The sequence below is a fragment of the Corvus hawaiiensis genome, chromosome 1 (genome assembly GCF_020740725.1).
Source record: "Corvus hawaiiensis isolate bCorHaw1 chromosome 1, bCorHaw1.pri.cur, whole genome shotgun sequence".
Lineage (NCBI taxonomy): Eukaryota > Metazoa > Chordata > Aves > Passeriformes > Corvidae > Corvus > Corvus hawaiiensis.
The window spans coordinates 59350172-59371650 of NC_063213.1; the positions used below are offsets into that span (position 1 = coordinate 59350172).

General features: G+C 39.8%; 2 protein-coding genes and 1 long non-coding RNA gene across 4 annotated transcripts in view; 1 reads left to right on the plus strand and 2 right to left on the minus strand.

The window, feature by feature from the left end:
- Positions 1-10885, plus strand: part of LOC125327373 — a 31389-nt gene extending 20504 nt beyond the window's left edge. The window contains exons 3-4 of one of the 2 annotated variants that reach the window (XR_007204189.1): positions 1012-1070; positions 9264-10885. This is a non-coding gene — a long non-coding RNA (uncharacterized LOC125327373). Of the gene's footprint in view, positions 1-1011; positions 3108-9263 lie in introns of those variants that run through there. The other variant, XR_007204188.1, reaches the window with a different exon arrangement.
- The window catches only part of ITGA8 (integrin subunit alpha 8), a 113528-nt gene extending 101339 nt beyond the window's left edge, over positions 1-12189 (minus strand). The window contains exons 1-3 of the mRNA XM_048306799.1: positions 11933-12189; positions 11643-11767; positions 350-450 (exon numbers count right to left, since the gene is read on the minus strand). Of these exons, the coding sequence (XP_048162756.1) occupies positions 350-450; positions 11643-11767; positions 11933-12117 (411 nt within the window). The 5' untranslated portion in view covers positions 12118-12189. The remainder of the gene's footprint in view (positions 1-349; positions 451-11642; positions 11768-11932) is intronic.
- Positions 12190-17977: 5788 nt separating this feature from the next.
- MINDY3 (MINDY lysine 48 deubiquitinase 3) overlaps positions 17978-21479 on the minus strand; it is a 48505-nt gene continuing 45003 nt past the window's right edge. The window contains exons 14-15 of the mRNA XM_048306811.1: positions 19910-19981; positions 17978-19049 (exon numbers count right to left, since the gene is read on the minus strand). Coding sequence (XP_048162768.1) covers positions 18900-19049; positions 19910-19981 — 222 coding nt within the window. The 3' untranslated portion in view covers positions 17978-18899. The remainder of the gene's footprint in view (positions 19050-19909; positions 19982-21479) is intronic.

A 21479-nucleotide genomic window follows, 5' to 3' on the forward strand; every position in this document is an offset into this window, starting at 1 on the left:
ATGTTAAATACATATCTTCATAATACAAAATACTTTAGAGCACAGAGCTATCAGTTCCTGTGTTATCTCTGAAATATGTCCATTATCTGTTAAAAAAATATCATCATTCACTTCCACAACAATATGATGTTCTGCTGTTTTCACATGGCAGTGGGATCATCTTCACTTGATTAGTTGAACCTGATTTTATAGGCTGCTTTCATTTTTTGAATTATATATATCATGTGTTTTATAATTCATGCAATAATCAGAGTTATTTCCATAATGTACACATAGACAGCTATTAAATATATACATTTGAGAAAAATAAACATTTTCTCCAAATGAATATGAAATGCATAAGACTTACCACAACTTTTTCTTTATGAGCTTTGACTGTTGCCCCAAACCACTGATTTGTCTTAAACTCAATAGGTTCCCTGGTGCCATTGACTTTAATTTTCCTGTTGTCTGACAAAGAAAGAAGCAGTATGTTGACAGCTTATTTTTAACAGTATTACCCTGTGAGCTATACAAGTGAAGAGATTAATGGATATATTACATTGAACCCACTTGTCATCATCCAACCCGTTTAACAGGCAATGGGCTTTCTGGTGTCAATTAACTTTTTCACTGGTCAGTAGAAACCAGCTTAAATTCACACATTAAAATTCAAAATAATTACACTTAAACTTTAGGAAAAAAAAAATACACTCGGCTGGAATAAGAAATGCTGTGTTTCCCCCTGCCAAAAAAAGAGAAAAGTTTACTTGGAATTTATGATGAAGAATGAACAAGAATCTACAAAAATAGGTGAAAAGCCCTAAAAAGTTTTCTCAGATGTGGTAGAAACTTTCCATGTAAAAAGCATGTTCCATGATTAGTTTTTGTCAAACAAATGACATTTCTCAGCATGCTTATTCAAGGACCAACACTACAGATAGCAAAGGACTTAGTTTTTAACAGAATTACATGTGTACACACTGTCACAAGGGACAGCTTCTTAATGTTGCTTTATATACACTCTTGCAGATGTCAGCAGAAGAGAAGCCATCCGGGCAAGGATTCAGGCCAATTACAATGCATTTCAGGTTTTAATAAAAAGCAGACATCCCCTCCTTTCACCCTCTGTTCTCTGAAGTAAACTGATTTCCCATATGTTCATGAGCTATGCTCTTCCCTTACCAGTCATTCCTAATGAACTTTTCAATTTATACATAAGCAAGGCATTACTCCTTCTCCCTTGCATTGGCATTCCCTTATGTTTGTTTCTGGTTCCTATCAGGAGGGATTTCTGAAGAATCAACCCTTTTTAGTCACTCTAAGTGAAAATAAAACCATATACTGTTTACCTTGGAATGTTAAAAAAAAAAAAGCAGTGTCAGACTATATTCTGTGGATTTACATACATTTTTAAATAACTGAGAAAAAATACAGTCAACATTTTAAAAAGTTATCACTACTTGGGATTTGCCCAGCAGGAATACAAGAGATACCTGAACGTTTTCTAGGATGTTAGCTCACCACTGAATTCAGCTTATGGTAACCTCATAAATGTTGTAAACCAAATTAGAAAGAAAAATGCATCATACCTGGAGAACAAGGGTACTATATCTCTGTATTTTTTCCTAATAAACATGAGGGAAAATTGAATGAGAATGAATCTTTTAAAGTTTGAAAGTCTCTGAGGAAACATCTTCCTTCGTACAAGTATTTGCTTCTGTGCTGTGCCGATTACAGAAGCTACTATTGAAGTCCATGCTTAGGGAGATAAATTTCAGGAATATTTAGCTCTTAAAAATTCAGGAAGTATAATTTAAAATTACTCTAAAAATAATAATTTTAAAAACATATTTTATTGAAGTTCGGCCTAAACTTGTGTGGATGTGAGAGACAACGTATTTGACACAGAGCATCGTAGGAGCTGCCAGCTTCTACCTAGTTGTTGGCAACACTATTTCAATTATTTTTTCCAGTGAAGCCAGACCCTTTCAGACTTTAAAGGTTTCTTTTTTTAATGCTCCAGCAGATCTGAACATGATCAATGTCCACAGATGGGATCTTGATAGAAACAAAGCTTTTGAAGCTTGAAAATCAGCCACAGCCAGCTTACAGCAGCCAATGCTAGCCTGGCTCTGAGGATACTTGTGACCAGTATTCTAACTTAAAAGGAGCTTACATTTTCAATCAAAACAACATACTTGTCTACTGGCAAAGCATACCAACATTTGAAAAGAAGTTAAATTTTAAAACTTGGACAACCATTTGCAGGATTTATAAAACCACAGCTGAATTTACCAGTAAATCTGCAAGAACTGTACACACACACACACAGAATCCCACCCCATTTAGTGGCATATGGCATAGTAGGAATACTTCATCATGTGGCATGGGATTTTCATTATAAAATAATTTGAAAAATATTACAGACACGCAAATTAACAAATAGTTTTTTCCCCAGATAAATCTCTTTTGATAGAAATTTTCTGATCACTTTTGTTCAGCATCCTTGCTAGACCTATGGAGTCATATTCCCAGTTTCTGAGGTTGTGCCTTAAAATACAGTTTAGTCTTTTGGATGTGACAACTGATCAGGATTTCAGAATGCTATACAACAGCTACTGCTTCCCATGTAACTTTGGCAAAATAAAGCTCCATACGCAACTAACTTGTCTGAATAGACACAAGGTGTCATTACTGTACCCTGCTGCAATTGTCCACTTCTGAGCGAGTCATCCACTTACATCTGAGCACATGATCTAAGCCTGTTCTTCTCCTCCTAAAGCAAAACTCTGAGAAGGTCAGAAGAATCATGGCCTAAAGGTACCTTTTTTTAACTAACTGTAGATAGCCATGGATGACCAGCTTAGATTAGACTCAGATAAAAGCTATTAATTTACCCAGATAAATTCCAATTCAATTAAAAAAAAAAAAATCTCTATGTTCCTCAAAACAGCATTATCTACGCATTTCAAAAAGTAGCATGCCTGTATCCTGATAACACCATTATATGACAGGGAAATATCTCTCTTTGTGCTATTTATGGGCATCTGAGGCCCACAGGCTAAGTCTATACTTACCCACAGCCATATTTTTGTGAGCAGTGAAAACTTGGTGTGAATTTTTGCATTCAAATACCATCTTCTCTGTTGCAGTGGGGATCCTGCAACACGCATATATCAAACCAGGAGTCCCGTGGAAAGGAAATATATATGGACAGACAAGATTCTTGATAGCTGTTTCAGAGATGTTTATTTCTCCAGCCGCATGGCCGGAGCTCTGCCCAGGAACTGTTCCAGTCACAGGACCAAGGGTCCTTCTGCCCGCGCAGGGAACACAAACCAACCAATGGGAACGAGGCTGAGCAGGGGCAGGGAAGCCCCGTGTCTGTGCCCTCAGGGCCCCTCTCCCAGGGCTACACGGCAGGGGAGGGACCCCAACACTTCTCTTCTGGAGGAGAATGCCTGGCCCCTTCTAGGAAGGAGTCCAGGCTATCTTGTATCATGTTATGTGACACTAGTGCAAGGATAGCAAGAGTACAAGGCAGCAGCTGGCCTGGGCACACAACGCCTGAGCGTGTCCACAGAGAGGTTCAAGGAGTGCCTGAGTACCAGCTGGATTGCTTCAGAGCCAGCCCAGGAGCTGTTCCAGATGGTCAACAGTCTGGATGACTCGCAAATTTGGCTTGAGATGCAGCTCCGGAGTCACTCATAATTGTACTGCCTAAGACTGTATTGCAGACTAAGGCCCAGACAATCAGGAGTATGCAAAGAACAGAGATTTATAAATATAAATTTAGGTATGAGGACATCCTTAAATTGCATTCCAGCAAACCCAAAGCACCTCATTTTCTACTGCAGGAGTCATGACTCCTGTACATGTACTGCCCCACAATCCATCTTCAGAAGCAGCTCTGGAGATACAGAAATACGGTTATTAAAACTATCATTCCTTCACCCAGTTTATTAGTTGAGGTGCCTAGGGGCTACCAAAGGCAAAAAAAAAGCCCCTTACATTGCCAAAACAGTAGCTGGACAAGTAGAAAAATTTGAGTTCGGACAGCAAAAAGCAAAGCTATGTTCAGAGCAATAGTGCAGATTCCCTTGTAGGAATTAAAGCCTGAATCTAGAGCAAGTGCAAATCCATCATTTACACATTAGGATAAATTTGGTGCTTTCTATGGGAACTGGTCTCCTCTGAGTCACTGTCAGCACATTATAAATAGTTTAATAGGCACGAATAAAACATTTCCCTTACCAGTATTTCTTTTTTATATTAATCAATACCTGCATAAGAGATGTATGGGCAAACATTGGTAGCAACTTACTGTGATTCTTTCAGCTCTTGGAAACTGCAAGTAAAAAATGCGTCATCTTTTATAATTTGAAAATACTCAAATGAACAAAAGTAAATCAAGGTGGTGATCACTCAAAGGTTGGACTCCATTATCTTAGAGGTCTTTCCCAATTTAAGTGATTCTGTGATTCCGTGAAAATATTGTAATCAAACTTAACACAGGAAAACAATGCTTCTAATCAAAGTAAAATGTCTGTCTATGTAATACACCTGCAGCTCTTTCAGATAAGTTTTCACCATCCTGGAATTTTGGAAAGTATTATGTCTAAATGCTCTGTGTGTATTTCCCTGTATGTACTGGATGAACACAGATGTCCATTAACCAGGCATCTGCAGCAGGTTCTGTTACACTCAGATCTGTGCCTACATCCATGATGGGAAATCCCTTTCAAATACCAGTTTTGATATATCTGTGTATGTATGTACCTATGCATATTTTTCATCATATAAAAAATATAGGTGGAATAAAATGCAATACATGGATTTCATATATTTGTACATCATTATATATACACAGAGTAGAGGTGAATAATCACCTAAATCTATCCATATTTGTATAAAATGTGAATACAAACACATAAAACAAACAAATATTTCCATAAATTTATTCAGGTAAAGGAAAGTGAATATCCCTGACATGGAGACTACACTTGGAATGTTATGTACAGTTTTGAGACATCAGTACTTGAAGGTGTTTGGCCCAAAGAAGAGAAAAAACAAATATCTATTTGTGCTTCATACGCTGTTCAATAGGTAGAAAGAAGAGAGTACCAAACTCCCATTTGAGATATGCAGCAAAAGGAAAAGGGGCAACAAGACGCAAGTTGCAGCAACGGAATTTCTGAATAAATCTTAAGAGATTCCCCAGAAAGACTATGGATCTCCAGTCTGGGGTGAAGCTGGCTACAAAAGGCCCCGGGCAACCGCAGTTAACTTTGAAATCAGCTCCGCTGCATCATTAGTGTTCTGGCTTACAGAAGGGAAGAGGGAGAGGAAGGGTTTGTACTGGCATACTTGCTCCCATATTCTAGAAGTGAGGGAAACGAGGCAATCCTGACAATCCTACCACCGTATCACTACCCTAAGAGTCCAATGATACCACCCATTACAAAACAAAGGTAATTCAGTAACTTTCACAGGGTCATTGATATTAGACCCTCACCAGAGAGACAGAATTCAAATGCAAAGTTAAACACTAGGTATGAACTAAGCCAAACAATTGCTTTTAATTAAAGCTGGGGGAAAAAAGGGACTTCGTAGTGTTGAGAAACAGTAAGGATATGCAAAATGCTGTCACGATGAGAAGAGCTGCTTCTATATTTAGAGTTATCTGGTTCTGCAACCATCTATTTTATTTCTGTTTTTTACTGCAACTTAGCTGCTATTCATATGAGTCATTTTAATTTAATAGATCGTATCTAGAGAGCTTTATTTGGACTTTCATTCCATGAATAAAAAAAAAAACCAAACTGAAATCGTCAAACTCAGTAGGATTTTTTCCCTAAATAAAATCTGATCAAAAACAAATTAAGCCCTCAGGGCTTGAACCAACATAGCTAAGAGTACTTTTTCCTTTCTTTAGATAAGGCTGAGACTTACAAAAGAAACTCATGAGGGTCTACTATAAATCAGAATGCTACAAGTGAATCATGACGTTCCAGATAAGGTCTTACTGGCATAGTGGACTAAAAAGTGTCCACATTTAAAAGTACAACAAAGTTCTCTCTCAGCAATTTATCTTGAGATGCAAATTCTGTTTTATAACAGGATTCTAAGTTTTCCCCAGAATCTTACTATCTCAACAGCTAATGATTTTTTCATGTAACTAAAGCTCTTGAGTCCCACAATACATCTTTTCCTTATAGAGTACCTGGGTTCTGTTACAATCAGCTCAACTTCTGGCCAGATTAGCTCATGTTTTTTATCAACTGCACGCTTGGTCAGAACTGATTTACATCCCCCTTCCCTGCTCCTCTTCAGAGGCTGTTCAGATTTTTTCCAGCTAGTTTAGAAAAATATAACCTATTTTAGTAAAACTGGTAAAGTTAACTGATAGCAAAGAAAACACCCCAGTGTGTTCTGGAAACTTAAGGGAAGTGGTATCTAAAATTCTGCCTTCAGAACCTAATTTAAAATATAAGAACTTGATGCAGTCTATCAAGTATTACAACTAAAAGTGACCTTTATAATAAGTTTCCAAAATCCAAACTATCAACTTTTTACCAGATTTCAAAAGCAACAGTGCACTTTAGGGGGTATTTAAGTCTGCTTCTGGCTGCAAGATGCTTTGAACGATTCAGAAGTTTCCTAGTTCATCAAGAGAGGAGAAAGTTTTCTTGATATTGCTCTCCTGCTACCTCTCCTGGCAGCTGAATGAAAGAGCACACAGCTGAAACAAAGACCTGGTAACTCTACCTCAGTGTTAAGGCAGAAATAGTCATTGTAAACCCATTTCATACAGAAGAAACTGAAGTTAGCTTTGTGTAGGTAAGAAGGAAAGACAGACCACAAGCCTTTAATATGATGCCAATGCTTGTTTCCCCTGTCCTCTCATTGAGTTTCAGAGTATCACAGCCTTACACTGCAATGCAACCGGACAACTTCACAAAGTACGGAAACAAGGGAGAAGAGTCACTGCCCTTCAATCTATATTTCCTGGAGTAAGGGGATACTAAAAGCCTTTCCATTATACTTTATCTCAGTTCCATGCTGCAGTGGAGCAGGTCAAAGCACCCATTGTGCTTTCAAGGGCAGTGCTTTTGAGCTTCTTCCCAGAGCCTTGACCCTGGCACACAGATTTAGGGAGCTTTAAAGAAATGCAAACATGGGACTGCAGAGTCAGTGCTGTATCAACGGCAGGAAACACAGAGAGCCCCTGCTAAAGCCCCTTCCTGGCTGCAGGCCATTTCACTGGCCAACCCATATGGGAACATCCAGTTACATGACTTGCTTATGGATGGGTCAGCTCTAATCCTACATGACAAAATTTCACCCTCCTTCCCTCCTTTGCCCCTCTGTTGCTTGTCAGGAATGCTTTTTCATCAGTAGGATTAATTATTGATGCAAGTAAATAATCTCATTGCTTTGGAAACCTCTGGGTTAGCTACTATGAAGAACAGAGATAGGTGGCCTGAGAAATTAGTAACCATCTGGGACAACTACCTCTAGAGCAACTTCAGTTGGGTGATGTGGCTTTTAGGAATGGGCTTCAGATACTCCTGCACCTCTACTAACTCCAGTTAAGCCATCTTCTCAGCAGGGTAGTGTAGTCCACATACAGTTCCACAATGATACAGGTTATGCAGCTGCTCACAGCACTCAGACCATCTTGAGCATCCTAACACATGCACAGTGCCACAGAGATGATTTCAGCAGATGTCTTGGTTTTGAGTATCACTGCTAGTAGTAAGCAGCTCAGTCTGTGTTTGACAGGTTGAACATGGCACTCAGAAGTAGTCATGCAGTTTTTAAAGGTTTTTTGTATCATTCATTGGGAATACAGCATCTACTCCCTCACCTGATCTTAGTCTCTGAGGAAAAATTAAAAGAGTAAGGGGGCTTCATAAACCAGACTTTTCTTTTGTCATTTAAAGCTTACATGATCCAAAACCCAAAGTTTAATACTGAGTGCCACAGTCTGTGTGGTAACAGGGAGGTTAGCTGCACCTTACCAGTGACTGTGGGTGCATCCCCTGCAGTGTCATATCCCTGATCCACTGGGGAACACTGCAGTTGTCTCCTACCAGTGTCAGGATGTCAGATTCAGTTAGGCCTGGCACTCGTGTTCTTCCTTCGTGACTCTATGGCTCAGGATATAGAATGACTTTTTTTTAAGTAACACTTCCGTTATTTTAAAAATAAAAATATATTTCTCACATAACTAATTAAATAAACAAATCCCTTCAACCAAAGAGCCTTTACAGAACCAAAAACCATTCTATCTCAGCACTGAACATCATAAAATTAACCTAAGCAAGACTAAGTTTTTAACTAAGGTGTCTGTCACTTACTTGGTTCCCTCATATCCACACCATGATATTTGAAAACATTCAGAATCTTGACTAAAGCCATAACAGAATGCTAGTCAGTGTCCACACTATTTTCATTTAGTAGGACCAAGATAGTAACAGTGTTAATACAAATAACATGAAAGCCTTTGCAAACAAATAACCTCTCTTGAAATTAGGTGTGCTATTCTTGTGGAAAGAGAGAAATAATCTGTGCAGTTACATATGAATCTTACCAATTAGATGTCCACTTAAGTTACTTGTTTGTGGCAGTAAAACTCCAAGTATCATCCAAGTATACTCACTGTATGTTCTCTCCTCAAGGGCAAAACATAACTTGCACTGAATGCAACATACCTGAGCTTCATCTGTGCATTCAGTCCTCAGAAACAGAAGACATGAGCCCTCCTGCTCATATGTAATTTAAGCCACTGTCTTTCAACCTCTTGGATTTGTTAATCTCTTGAATTTTTATGTAATAGTGAAAATTTTAGTTTCTGTGACCTGAAGCAATTTCACATATTGAACTTCGGATATAGTATATATGAATCTGCTTTACTTTAACAATTCATTAGAATTTAGAAGTCCTCCCCACTGACCTTCTGAGGCTGAAAAATGCAGATTTAGAAAATTCTTTATCTACTTGTTGGTTCACACTGCCTTTTAAGTGTTACATTATACTCTCCCTTTCTTTTCAGTTCCACTCAGTTTTTACTTCTGAACTTAATTAAGAATGCTACAAATTATTCAGTAGTTTTGTTTCTTTTATTGTGCTTTGCTTAGCTAATCGAAATGAAAGAGATATTATTTAGTTAGAACTAAGAAGAAAGTATTGAAAAATGGAAGCTTTGTATAAAAATGCATCAAAATGAAATCTTTCAGCTCTGAAGCAGCCTCTGTAGTTCTTCTGTTTTGTTTCAGAAAACATTTCCAAAGCTCTACAAGACTTTTAAAGATCTCCTATGAGGCATGAAGCATTAATCTTTAAAATTAAAGCTGCTACAACTCAACTTTTAGTCTTCTAACAACTTTTGAGTGTTTCTGTTTTGGAAGAAAGAAGAATCTTGTGGTTAAGGCACTGGAAGAAGAAGAAAAACTCCCAAGTCAGTTACCAGTATCATCATCAACTTCCTGTATGATCTTCGACAACCTGGACTGACTTTTTTCTGTTTATCAGAATAAAAAAAGTGGGAATATCAATATTTCTGAGTGATGTTGTAGGAGAAGATATAATGAGTACAAAATGTCTGTACAAGAAAGAGCCATGAATTGAAAACACTCCATGTATTTACTAAGGACTAAGTCCTAGTAGGCATAAAATAGCTAAAGGCTTCAAAAGAAACCGTGTGACAGACTATTTGAAATAGTTTCACCTAGGATAGAGCTCATGTGTACTACTCTGCTTGGTGGAAGAGTGGAAAAGAAGGAAAACTCGATCCTGTAAATAGTGAGTTTGGGAGAGAAAAAAATGACATGAAATATACATCCACACATCAGCAAAAGGAGTCACCTAAAGCTTATTGGGGATGGCCTTTCTGTTGCTGGCAATGAAGAATGAAGGGGTTGGTACAAGCCATGCAAACCTTCCTGGGGTCCTTGTCTACAGGACATTGCTGAATTGTGCCAAATGACACCTTTACTGCCCTTGGGACTGGAATAAGAGAGCCAGGGACAACACTGCAAAACCTGTCTATGCTGCCATCCCTCCCACAAGACATCTCTGCCTACACAATGGTTGCTCTCTGGCTGGACTTCAGCTGTCTACATGTCAGGATTCTACCTATGGACACAACCATCTCAGCAAGACTGAATGAACCGCCCTCTGGAGATTCCAAGCTGAATAGTTGTGTGATACAGTCCAAAGCCTTACTGATATTCTTCAGTTTGTTTGTGCCTTTATTCAAAACATAGTTTTCTGCAAAAGGACATCTCTGCAAAGAGTATGGAACTGTCCCATGTTTCCCATAGGAAAGTCAGATGTCCTTCTAGTTTCATCACTAGACTTTCATTAATTTTTCAAAACTCCCCTTCAAAAACGTGCTGGAATTTTCATTTGGTCTGTAAGTTTTATATTCAAACTTGAAATTATTTTGTATAGCTAATACGTTCCACTTTTGTTACATGAACTATCTAACCATAAGATGGGAAATACATGAATATTTCCTCTATTTCCTCATTTTATTTTAAATATGTACACTCAGGACATATCACAATTAAAATAATGTGCGCATACTGTCTATGTACATTTCCATTTCCATACATAACCAGATGCTGTACATAGCTTTACCTGCCCAAGTAACCATATACACGCACCTGAACTATCACTCAGTCTGGGAAGAATGCTCAGCATCATGGGACAGTCATCCTGTTCAGTGCTCCTAGACACTAACACAGTAATAGGATGTGGGTTGTGGGAGTTGGGAGGAGTAAAGAACTGCTGTGTTTATTTGCTACAGTTAAGTGAGCTCTTATAATTTAACTAGTGCTTTCAGAAAAAAAAAAATGTGTTCCCATTTCAATAAACCACAAATATTAAGATTAAATATAACCTAAAGAATAACTTTTGCTTAATGGTGAAACTGTCAAAGTCTGCCTAAATAAAGGAATCAGTTTTGAAGACTCTGCAAACACTAGGTTTAAATTATTTTCAAGACCTATAAAGAGACAACAGAAAGCATAAACAGCTTGAATTGTTTAAAACGTGTGTTCCCTCTAATTAAATAAGAAACATCTGTCATGGGATTTTGGAAGTGGATATAATCTATCCACATTGTGCCTAAATCGGTTTACATCTAGCTTCACTGTTCTGAAACTCTTGCTTTCTGAATAGAATTAAATAAGTATCCCACACGAGGCACTTCATCCATCTGAACAGCCAGAAATCCCCTCGTTGAAACTAGCAGCAAAGACTAGAAATCCTGTTATTTCCAAGGTTCAGAGACGTTTGAGACAAGGCTTTTGGGGCTTTGCCTTCTGAACATGCAAAAGTGTTTTCAAAAGCAGGAATCTGCAACAAATGCCCTTCATAGAAGAAGAAGAAGGGAAAAAAAAAAAAAAAGGCAGTTATTAAGATGAACTGCTCATGCTGGAGGTCACAGTCCTGTTATTTCCCTGGGGACCATTGAACCATTCCCCGCAAGAGCACATGCATTCAGACTCCCAGGAGCGGGATTTCTCCGGCGAAGCGCAGATACTCGGATCAAAGCGACCCAAGTAAAGGGATCGCGGAGGAGCCGAGGGGGACCCGGGCACGGCGGCGCGACACACACCGCACTGGCCGCGGGACAGCCGCGCACTTACTGGTGTTGTCGAAGGGGATCTGCCTGCACCGGGCGGCGGGCCAGGCGCAGTAATACACCGCTCCTCCTTCCACGATATCTGGCTGCGTGGTGTTGGCTTTGGGAGCTCCCACCAGGACACTGACCCTGCGAAACACACCGGGAGGGCACCGGGGCGATCAGAACAGGCGGGCGATGGGCACTGTCACGCCGCGGGCGCGATGCCGCCGTTCGCCCACCGCCTTCCCAAAGCGTTCCCCGGGCCCGGGGGCGTCCCGGCCCGTCCCCGCCACCCCTGGCGGCGGCACTCACGTGCTGGGGTCGGGGATGTAGAAGTCCACCGAGTATCCGAAGTAGCTGCCCGGGGGCCCGCTGTACACCGTCAGCTTCTCCTCATCCAGGTTGAAAGCCACCAGCGCCGGCGCCCAGAGCAGCGCTGACAGAAGGAGCAGCGGGTGCTGCCGACGGCGGGGCCGCCCGCGGCTGAGGGGCAGCATCCTCGGCGCCTCCGCGGCCGGCTCCCGCTGGCGCAGCGGAGCGGAGCGCAGTTGTGCGGCGGCCGTGCGGGGCGGAGCGCAGAGGTGCGGGGCGGTGCGGAGCCGGGCACTGCGGAGCGGAGAGGAGCGGTCCGGCCGCGCCGTGCGCGGGCGGGGGGCGGCGCGGGAGGCTCGGCGCCGCTCGGCCCCGCTCGCCCCCCGGGGGAGGCGCGCTCGGGCGCCCCCTGGCGGCGCGCGGCCGGGGCAGCGAGTGCTGCCGCCCGCAGCGCGGCCCGCGGAGGCTCCCGCGCGCCGAGCCGAGCGCCCAGAGGCCCCGCCGGAGAAGCTGCGGGAAACGCCGGCTGAGGAGGAGAACGCCGTGACTGCCCAGCAGCTACCGATGGCTGCCTTGGGGCGGCCGTGCTCCCAGCGGGAGATGTCGGGGCGTGGGCTGCTGGTTTCTAGTTGAACTTCTCTCGACTTCCAGCATTTTCAAGAGTTTAAACTGAAGAGCCTGGTACTTGAAAATCTCTTTTAGGAAACTGAAGTGCATTGAAAAAATGTAAACCTTCACAGATTGTTATGTGGCTGCTCGGCATGGCCATTATTAAATAGAAACCAAACAACCTCAGTAACGAAAAAACCCCTTCCAACCAGAGGAAACATGTAAAGCCGGGCACAGAGTTCAGAACGCGTTACAAGATGCATTCCTCTATTCCTCTCAAAGTTTCTCCATGAGTGCCTGACTACGTAAAGCTTTAATAAGCTGAAGGAGGCACCTCGCACTGGCGCAGAAGCGAGCCTTTACCACAGCTCCATGCAGGAGCAGGTGTCATGCCGCTTTTCCCACAGAAATAACCAATTGCACGTGGCACAGAAATGGAATGGTGCTTTTAGAAAGCTCCTCTAGTAATTTCTTCGTAAAAGTAATCAAAACTGATGGGGCTGTATAACTCCTGTCTTGAACTGTTCTGCCCCTGCAAGCCCCACAACGGAGTTTTAACTGGTTTTGTTAAGAATATATAGAAAAACCTGACTGCCTGAAATGCTCCCTTCCCCTACAAAGCTAAATGTGCCATTACACCCACATCTTGAGGGGACAGCATTATTTATATTTTTTTTCTACCAACGCAAAGGTAGGAAGAAAAGGAGAAACATTTTATTTTCCATGTAATCAGCTCTGTGACAAAAAGAAAAAAGAATAGTTTTTCGGCATTTATAACGCAGATATGTCCAAAACAGAATCAGAGAAAGAATAAAAGAATAGAGAACCCATTTATAAATATGCTACAGTGGATCTACCTATGAAAGCAGCTGAGAGCAGTTTGTTTTGCTCTGATATTCTGGTTACTTTACTTTTGTGTTTATTTTATTTTAAGTGCTCTATGGCAAGATTATTCAGATAAGACTAACATGCCTTTTCACAAAAATAGAACTGTGTGTTTATTTCCAGCATTAACTGTGTGATCCTTAGCTGTCCCCACAGGCTTGTAATATCCCTTAATTCTGCTTGCCTTATATTTATGTCAAATTTACTTTGTTAAATGGTGAAACATCACCATTGACACTATTTCATTATTTTACATAGTACAAGTATCTCTTAGATATCTAAGCACCTGTAATAAATTCAGAAGTGAGGTACTTCTGAATGACTTTAGGATTAACACCTACTCTTAAAAGTCATGCAGTTTTAAGACAATTAAAGGCATTTGGAAGTTGTGTTGCCTTATGCTAAATAATGATGATGATGATGATGATAATGATAATGCTCTTTCTTAGCACAGCAATCAGTTCCAGGGCTGAGTGTCTCAAATGTAGTTTCTGGGGCTCAGAGAACTACTCAGACTGCTCAGAAGGGAGAAGGCAGCACATTCTGGTGCTGTAGCCATTTCGTACAGATCCATCCAAAACCGTTAAAATTCAGTAATTAGCACACTTGAAGATAGGTCAGTGTTCACACCAATGAAGCTGAAGAGGCATAAGCAAGAATACAGGCAGTTCTCATGTGCTCCCCTTGTACCTGCCGTTCAGTTAGAAATACATGCCACCTAACCTGTTTGGTTTGAGCTGAATTTTAAAAAGTAAAAAAGTGCTTCAAACAGCTATCAGAGCTAAAACCTGTAGGAAGGCAGGGCAGCATGAAAAGAAGGAACTGTCTATCAAGATCTTCTTACCTCCAAAGTGTTAACCTACAGCAGTCCCCCTCACACTTTTCCTTTTTTTTCTTCCTCTCTATAGAGACATATGCATGCAGGATATTCCAAATCAATTTAAAGAGATAAACAAAAACAACTAGTTTTGCTTCTAAGGATTGTGTTTCTCTACACAACCTGGATCTGTTCTGATCACTGGAAGCTTATTTCACATCTTGCTTTCCTCAGGCTTTAGAAATGTTTGAAGTGGACACTGATCTATGCTAAGTGGTAAGCAGCTCCCCCAGTTGCTGGTTGGCTGAAGCTTGCACTTTAGTATACCTGTGGTCTGATACATTAACTGCTTTGAATATCTAACTAAAAAGTCTTAATAGGCTCTAGAACCATACCTGGAGCCAGGACAGAGAGCTTTTATAAGAACATTTAGCCAAGAGTCTAAAAATCATTATCTACCTTACAGAATAAATGGAAGGTCAGATGTGGGATTAAGTAATTTATGAAGAAAAATATAAGATTAATGGTGTGGATTTCTACAGCTAATATTATGTGCAGTTGGTGATGTTAGTATGTCATTACGGTGTTTCCAATCTTAAAAATAACTGAGTCAAATCTTCTATGGAAAGTTTTGCTGAGGCAAAACTTAGTATTTTGCAGGAGGCTTCATTATCAGGGCTTTAGTGTTATTTATGCTATTACTCAGTAATGAACCTGCTAGCAGAGGAACAAGTATTTCAAAGAATCGTATGGGTTTTTAACATAAATCTTATAAAAATTAATGACAATTTTACTGTTAAATGTTACTGTTTCAAAACATGGCAGTACAGAAGCTGAAATGTCCAATTCCCACAGGAAAATTTATCTTTCAATTGTTTCCTAGTTTTGTTTCTGTAGGCCAGAATCCTTCACCTAACTGTAGTTGAAACCACTACATAGACAGGATTTTGTATTGATTATCCTGTCGCAAGGGGATAAAATGAGGATGTGACCATGCTTTACAAAGAGAGCGAGTCTGTGGGATCTGAATTCAGGATGACATGCTGACAAAAGATGTTCAGCATTCCTCTTTGAACCTTACCTTTGTGAACATTGTCCAAGTTAAAAATCTTAGCAGAAGTAATTCCTACATGAAAAGCATTAAAGTTAATTTTAGATTGAGTAGATTAAATCTTATATCAATCAAAGCATATAGTCTGCAGAAAAATGTGTTTCTTTTCAAGAGATCTCCAGGAAATACTGATTTTTCATTAGTTATAGGTATTAACTAGTTTAATCACACAAAATCAATGTAAAACAGAGTCTAATGAGCAATCCACCATGCTGGTGAAAGCAGGGACTGGCTGCTTTGTGTGTGAAACCCCAAAGGACGGGACGTTGCAGGGGAAGCTGTGGCTACACTGTGTTCCCACTGCACCTCTGGCTGTTGCCAGCAGCAGAGCTGCAGCACAGGGCTCAGCACAGCCACGGGAAGCTGAAGGTGCTCCCTTGAACATGCTTGATGTTTTGTGCTGAGCAGACTTGCTTGCAAGCCGGAGCACCCAGAGTAGCTGTCCACAGCCTGACTGCAGACGCTCATCTAGTTGGACAGCAAATTAGCGCATTGCACTAAGGGAGGTTCTTGTTTCTGCTCGAGAACTGATGTGTAGACACAGCCACTCCTCTCCCCCAGTGGATTTTACTCTCACATCAGTTGCCTGCTCCATCAAGGCCCATCTTGGGTTTCTTTGACCTAAACTCATCCACACAAGGAACAGAAGAGGTAAGAGAAAGCATACAGATGGACCAGATAAGCAGAAATTGTAACTGTCTGAAGGAACAAAACTTCAACAAAAGTATCCAAAAACCAAAATGCCCAGCATGTACTTAAGTGATTCACTGTTTTAAAGGGCCCTTTGTGTGGATTCTAACAAGGATATTTACATTTGGGTTTGTACTGGCTGCTTACCTTTAACAGTTCAGACTTTAACAAAGCAAATATGTATTTGTTACCCTTCAGCCTTCAAATCTAAGTCATGTGGGCTAATATGAAGCACTAGAAGTAGTCTTTCCATTATTTACTTAGATAACTTATTTGAGGCTGACTGTGAACTTCAGTATACATTAAAGTGTAAGAATAATTTCTTTTACCATTTAGCCAGCAGCTGACCCCAGGACCCTTTCCCCCCCCAATCACCTCTTTTTTATGAAAGTGAATTTAGAGCAAAAAGACACCAACATGTATCTGAACAATGTTCTGTCTCAAAGGGTTCTGAGACATGGGAAGCCAGTTTTCCAGACCAACTGTCCGATGTCCTGCTAACTGTACCGTGCTGCCAGCCAGGACAGTAGCTGTCTCCCAGAAGATACTGTCCTTTCCTTGGCAATTAAAATTGAATGACTGTGCAATATGTAAAAACCCCTAGGGTATTAATCAAAATGTCATGTAATTGCATATTTCGCTCACATGCTTTCTTACAGTTAGCATTATCAATTTGCTCTGGTTACTTAGAGCATGTGTTTAATCCCATAGAGTGCTCTGATATTACCGACTAGGCTTCAATTTGCAAACTACAATATATACATACACACAGAGGCAGCACTTAGAGCAGAACAACTTGTGGAAATTGTATAGGTTCCTAGACATTTTTCCATGGGAGCAAATAAAAAGTAGCAAACATTAATGCCCTGCATGTTTTAAGTCTGCTATCTAAATAACCACATTCTTTTAGGGGACGAAAAGTGAATTTCCATAAAGGCAGAATCTCTCCCAGCCTTGCTCATCAGGGAAGAAAGGACAGAAAGGTTCATTTGGCTGAGGTTCTCAGATGAGCTGCCTAAATGCCATAAAGCACTGTTAGTTAGCCTCTGTAATCCAAAAGTGAAGTAAACCAGAAGCCAGGTCTCTAACAACTAGGCAGTAAGAAGGAAAAAAAATACAGGAATGAGGGTTCTTATATCACACCATCATTGGCTAAATGTCTCTGGAGTACAGCAGAAGTTTTAATCCAGACTAATGCTTATATACAGATCTCACATCAGCTGGGCTTCTAATTGATTTTTTTTCTGTGAGATAGAACATAAATTTTATGAGAGTAGGCTAGAAAAAAGGATGCATATTCTAATATGATTCAGTGCAAAATCTGGTGTGAGATACTCCAGTACAAGCCCAGGACAGACACCAACATTCAAGACAAAGAGCCAGAAAAGTGAATTTTCCCGTTCTAAGGTGTCAGTGGAAGTCTAAAGACATTTATGTTAAATGTGCAAAACCAGCTAAAACAAATACCTATCAAGCTTGACTATTTTTTGAAAAGTAAAGTTTCATGCCTGACATGCAGACTCTCCTAATTTGTTATCTATAGTTTTCAGCAGTAATACCACTGTTGCACAAGTTTTTAATGTCAGGCCCACACCACCAGACAGAATACTTGTGTTCTAAGTAAAGCAAGTCCTAGGACAAATTCAGGAGTCTTTTCAAATCATTGTTATCTGCAAAGGAATTTTTTTTTTTCAGAAAAAGAAATCTAAAAAAAAAATAAAACTCTCTTAATACTAAGATACTCTGTGGTCAGTTTGCAATAAGGAATGGTAATCACGGTAATTCCAGAAGTTAGGAAATTACCTTTTGGTGTGGGTTTTTTCTCCCCCAAGATGTGTTCAACTTGAAAGCTAACATTTCTAAACCTGTGGTCCCTTTCCATCATCTCAGAGAAGCAGCAAACAAGTCCAAGTAAACCAAACTTTGAATAATATATGATTCAAGGAAAAGATTTTATTTTAGGGCTAAGAAGTTGATAATAAATAAAGGAATATAATAATGTAATAACAGATGTTCTCATGCACTTAACACATACAGTAATGCTGGCTTACACTGCTGTTTGGACAAATTAAGAAGAGGTATTTGGCAATATTCTAAGTTTGAATAGTTTAAAGATTATAGAACAAGAAATTATTTCTGCTGTTTTTACATTTCTTTTATACAAATTCAAATAAATATTAATATATCTATTTTTCCTCAGATTTTCTGTTCACTTTTAACATGCCCAATAACTAAGCCACAGTAATATACAACTGCCAAGAAAGATTATTTAAGAATTATACTTATTCCTAAAAATGTATCATATTTATGTCACATTGTGCAAGCTCTTTAGGTAAAATTAGATTTTAGGAAAAACTGCAGAAAATTTTAACTCATTAAAACATATCCAGTGCAAAGGCCAGTTTAGTCCACACATTATGGTACTGTAATGTAAGCTAGTATAATTTAAATAATAAAACATGCCTATATGATGCTGAGAAAGCTGAATATGTTTCATGTTTTAAAGATCTGACATCTAATATGCAGATTCTGCAATACCAGAATTTTTCAAATCTTCATGAGATGGCAAAATAATGGTAAGACTTTATAAGTAGGCTTTTTTTTTTTTAGGATAACTCACATTAACAGTACTACAGTGGCCAAAAAAGACAAACTATTATAATAGAAATCAATCTGATTAAAAAATTAAATATTCCAATTAACACTGAAAAAGTGTTTGTAATCATTATTTACAATTCCTCAATGATACCAGTGTATAACTCCACACAGTCAAAGTATACCACTCCCCAAGCAAATTCCAATTCCGTCTCCCCATCCGAGGATGCAACGGCCGGACGTTGCCCATGGACACCACATCAGTTTAGGGAAGGAGATCGGTCTGTGGTCCAGAGCAGTTCTATGTACGGCCACTTGGTCTGCAAGCAGCGTTTCACGGGAGTGTCGTCAGTCTGCAGCATTGGTTCTTCAAAGCCCATAACAACTGCTGTGCCTTCTACATACATGACCTGTCAAAGTAAACCCAACTCTGTCAGCCTGCTCAAAAACTGTAAGATGAGATGATTATTATCACCAGTTTAGGAGAGGAGTTGTTACGATACACATTAAATCTGTGAAGTTTTACATACTTCTTTTTTTAATGAAATGGAGGTATGAAATCGAAAAACCCTAATCTTTGAATGCTTCTGCCTACATTTTGGGGTATGAAACCGCTGGATATTTCACAGGGGGGATTTTAAGGACTTAACTACAAGCTATTCCAAAGACTGAGCTGGTATATTTTCTGGAAGAGTCTTCTAACTTGAAGTCATTCTTGTTCCTTATGGCTCTTAATGCCTTACAATCTTTTACTCTAAATTCTCCTTCAGGAACTTAGAATCAGTCATATTGTGTTTGATATACCCCTTTTTTCGAGAACACTGAAAATGAAACAGGTCATCTTTGTTTCCTCAGTAAATGGCTCAAAAAAATACTAATTTTTGATGCAAGCCTGGACTACTAAAAAAATTACATGAAAAATTCTGAACACCTAATTTAGATGTAGAATTACTTCTAAAAGTTGCATTTTGTGTATGTTACATCTCCACCGTCCCTTCTTACAGTTCAGACCCCCCCTTATGACGGGTAGGTGTGAGAAGTGCTCTTTTCAAAACGCAGAGTTTCAGAGACCTGGTCTGGCCAAGTAATGCAGTACAGTAGCTCAAATATGATCAGGAGCACAAAGCACCTTCCAATTCCAAATATATCATTTTGGAAGAAAATTATCAAAATAATAGCTTTGTAAAACATCTGTTTTGAGAGTATTTTGCTGTTAACTATATTCAGTTTTGCATAGCTACTGTTATTAGGGCTTAGAGGTAAATCTTACCTTTTCATTATAATTAGATTGCTTCAGTCCATTGTAATGGTAAACAGTAAATGACTCTGAAACCCTGGAGTCCTAGTAGAAAGAAGACAGTTAATTTCATGTGGCATACACTGTGCCTTGAGTCTCTTATTTTTACAACTAGACAGATGCATTCAACCAAGAAGACTCAAGGAAACTTAAAAAGTACTATTTCTTTTAGGTGACAAAATCTTCATTTTACCCTTCTTATCAGAAATAAAAAAACAGGTGCCAGTAAATTAATGAGTAATGGCCCCAAGAGCACGTCATGATTTTCTGTGTTCACCTGGACACTTTGAACTACAACTTCAGCACTAACCATGTAGAAGCTGTCCTAATTTTTAATGTCAGACACCTTATGCAGTAGTCACATGCATGTTTATTTATCACTGTTTGGATGCTACAAAGTTTTTTACTAAGGACTAGGTCCAATCTCTGGCCCTCCATCTGAGAGCTAAAAAGCTAATATACTCCCCTGCCTAAGTAAACTAATTTTGAAGACACCAGTTCTGCCAAGGTCCAACAGCAAAAGTACTGGCTCTGGTTGACCTTTACTGTTCCAGGTGTTTAAATGTTTTAGTCCTAAGAGGACTGAAAGCTTTGGATTTCACTGAACCAGGAAACACAAATCAGGTGTAGTATCAGCTCTTTTATGCCTACCGGACCAGGCTCCAAACAAAAGCTTATCCCTTTTTTGAGCACATGGAAGTAAAGGCTGGAACGAGAATAAATCTGCTCGGGTTACAGTACATCCATCACATTATAAAAACCCTCATTCATTTTTCTACTCTTGAATGATTCACAAACTCTCTCTCTCTATGGGTCTCTCACAGCCATCCAAGCTATTCAGTGGAAGGAGGGTGGTGAAAAGGAAGATAAGTGGTAACTCTGCTTACAGAAGTTGCTTCACAGAGATAAATAAAATTAAGCTTTGCTGGGAGGAAAGAGGACACATTCATTTCCCTGAGGAAGCTACGTTCACCCAGAAAGAAAAAATATGCTGCTTTCCACTTCCGGTCCCATGGAAGTTACGAATTCTGTGCAATTATTGTTTAAAAAAAAAGAAAAAAAAAAGGCTAGCAGGGAATTCAGGAATCCCCCTCTCAAGGTGACTGCCCTAAACACTAAAGAGTCAGGCTGAATAGCTTTGAATAATTTATTTCTAAGCCAGCAGCTTTCAGATGGAAAGCTGAGATACCCTCCTACTTCAGAGGTGGAGTTGAGTACTTTCTAGGAGAGTAAGAATAGGGGTTTGAATATCAGTGAAGAAGGAATTGAATCGGGATCTCCCAAGCCCTAGCTACATGTTCAAATATCAACACCAAAAATTCCAGCCATCACTGTTATCTGCTATTTCCTCAAAGTATTTGAAAAAAAGACCTTAATCTTCATTTGTGCTGAATTTCACTTTCAGAAAGAATTCTTTCAGGTGTCAGTATGGGTAAAAGCTACTGCTACCTGATCCACAGAGTACAGACATTGAAAAAATGGATACTGGCAAGTTCCGGTCCAAAACATGCAGATTGCTCTAATAGCACCCATAAGGCAGTAA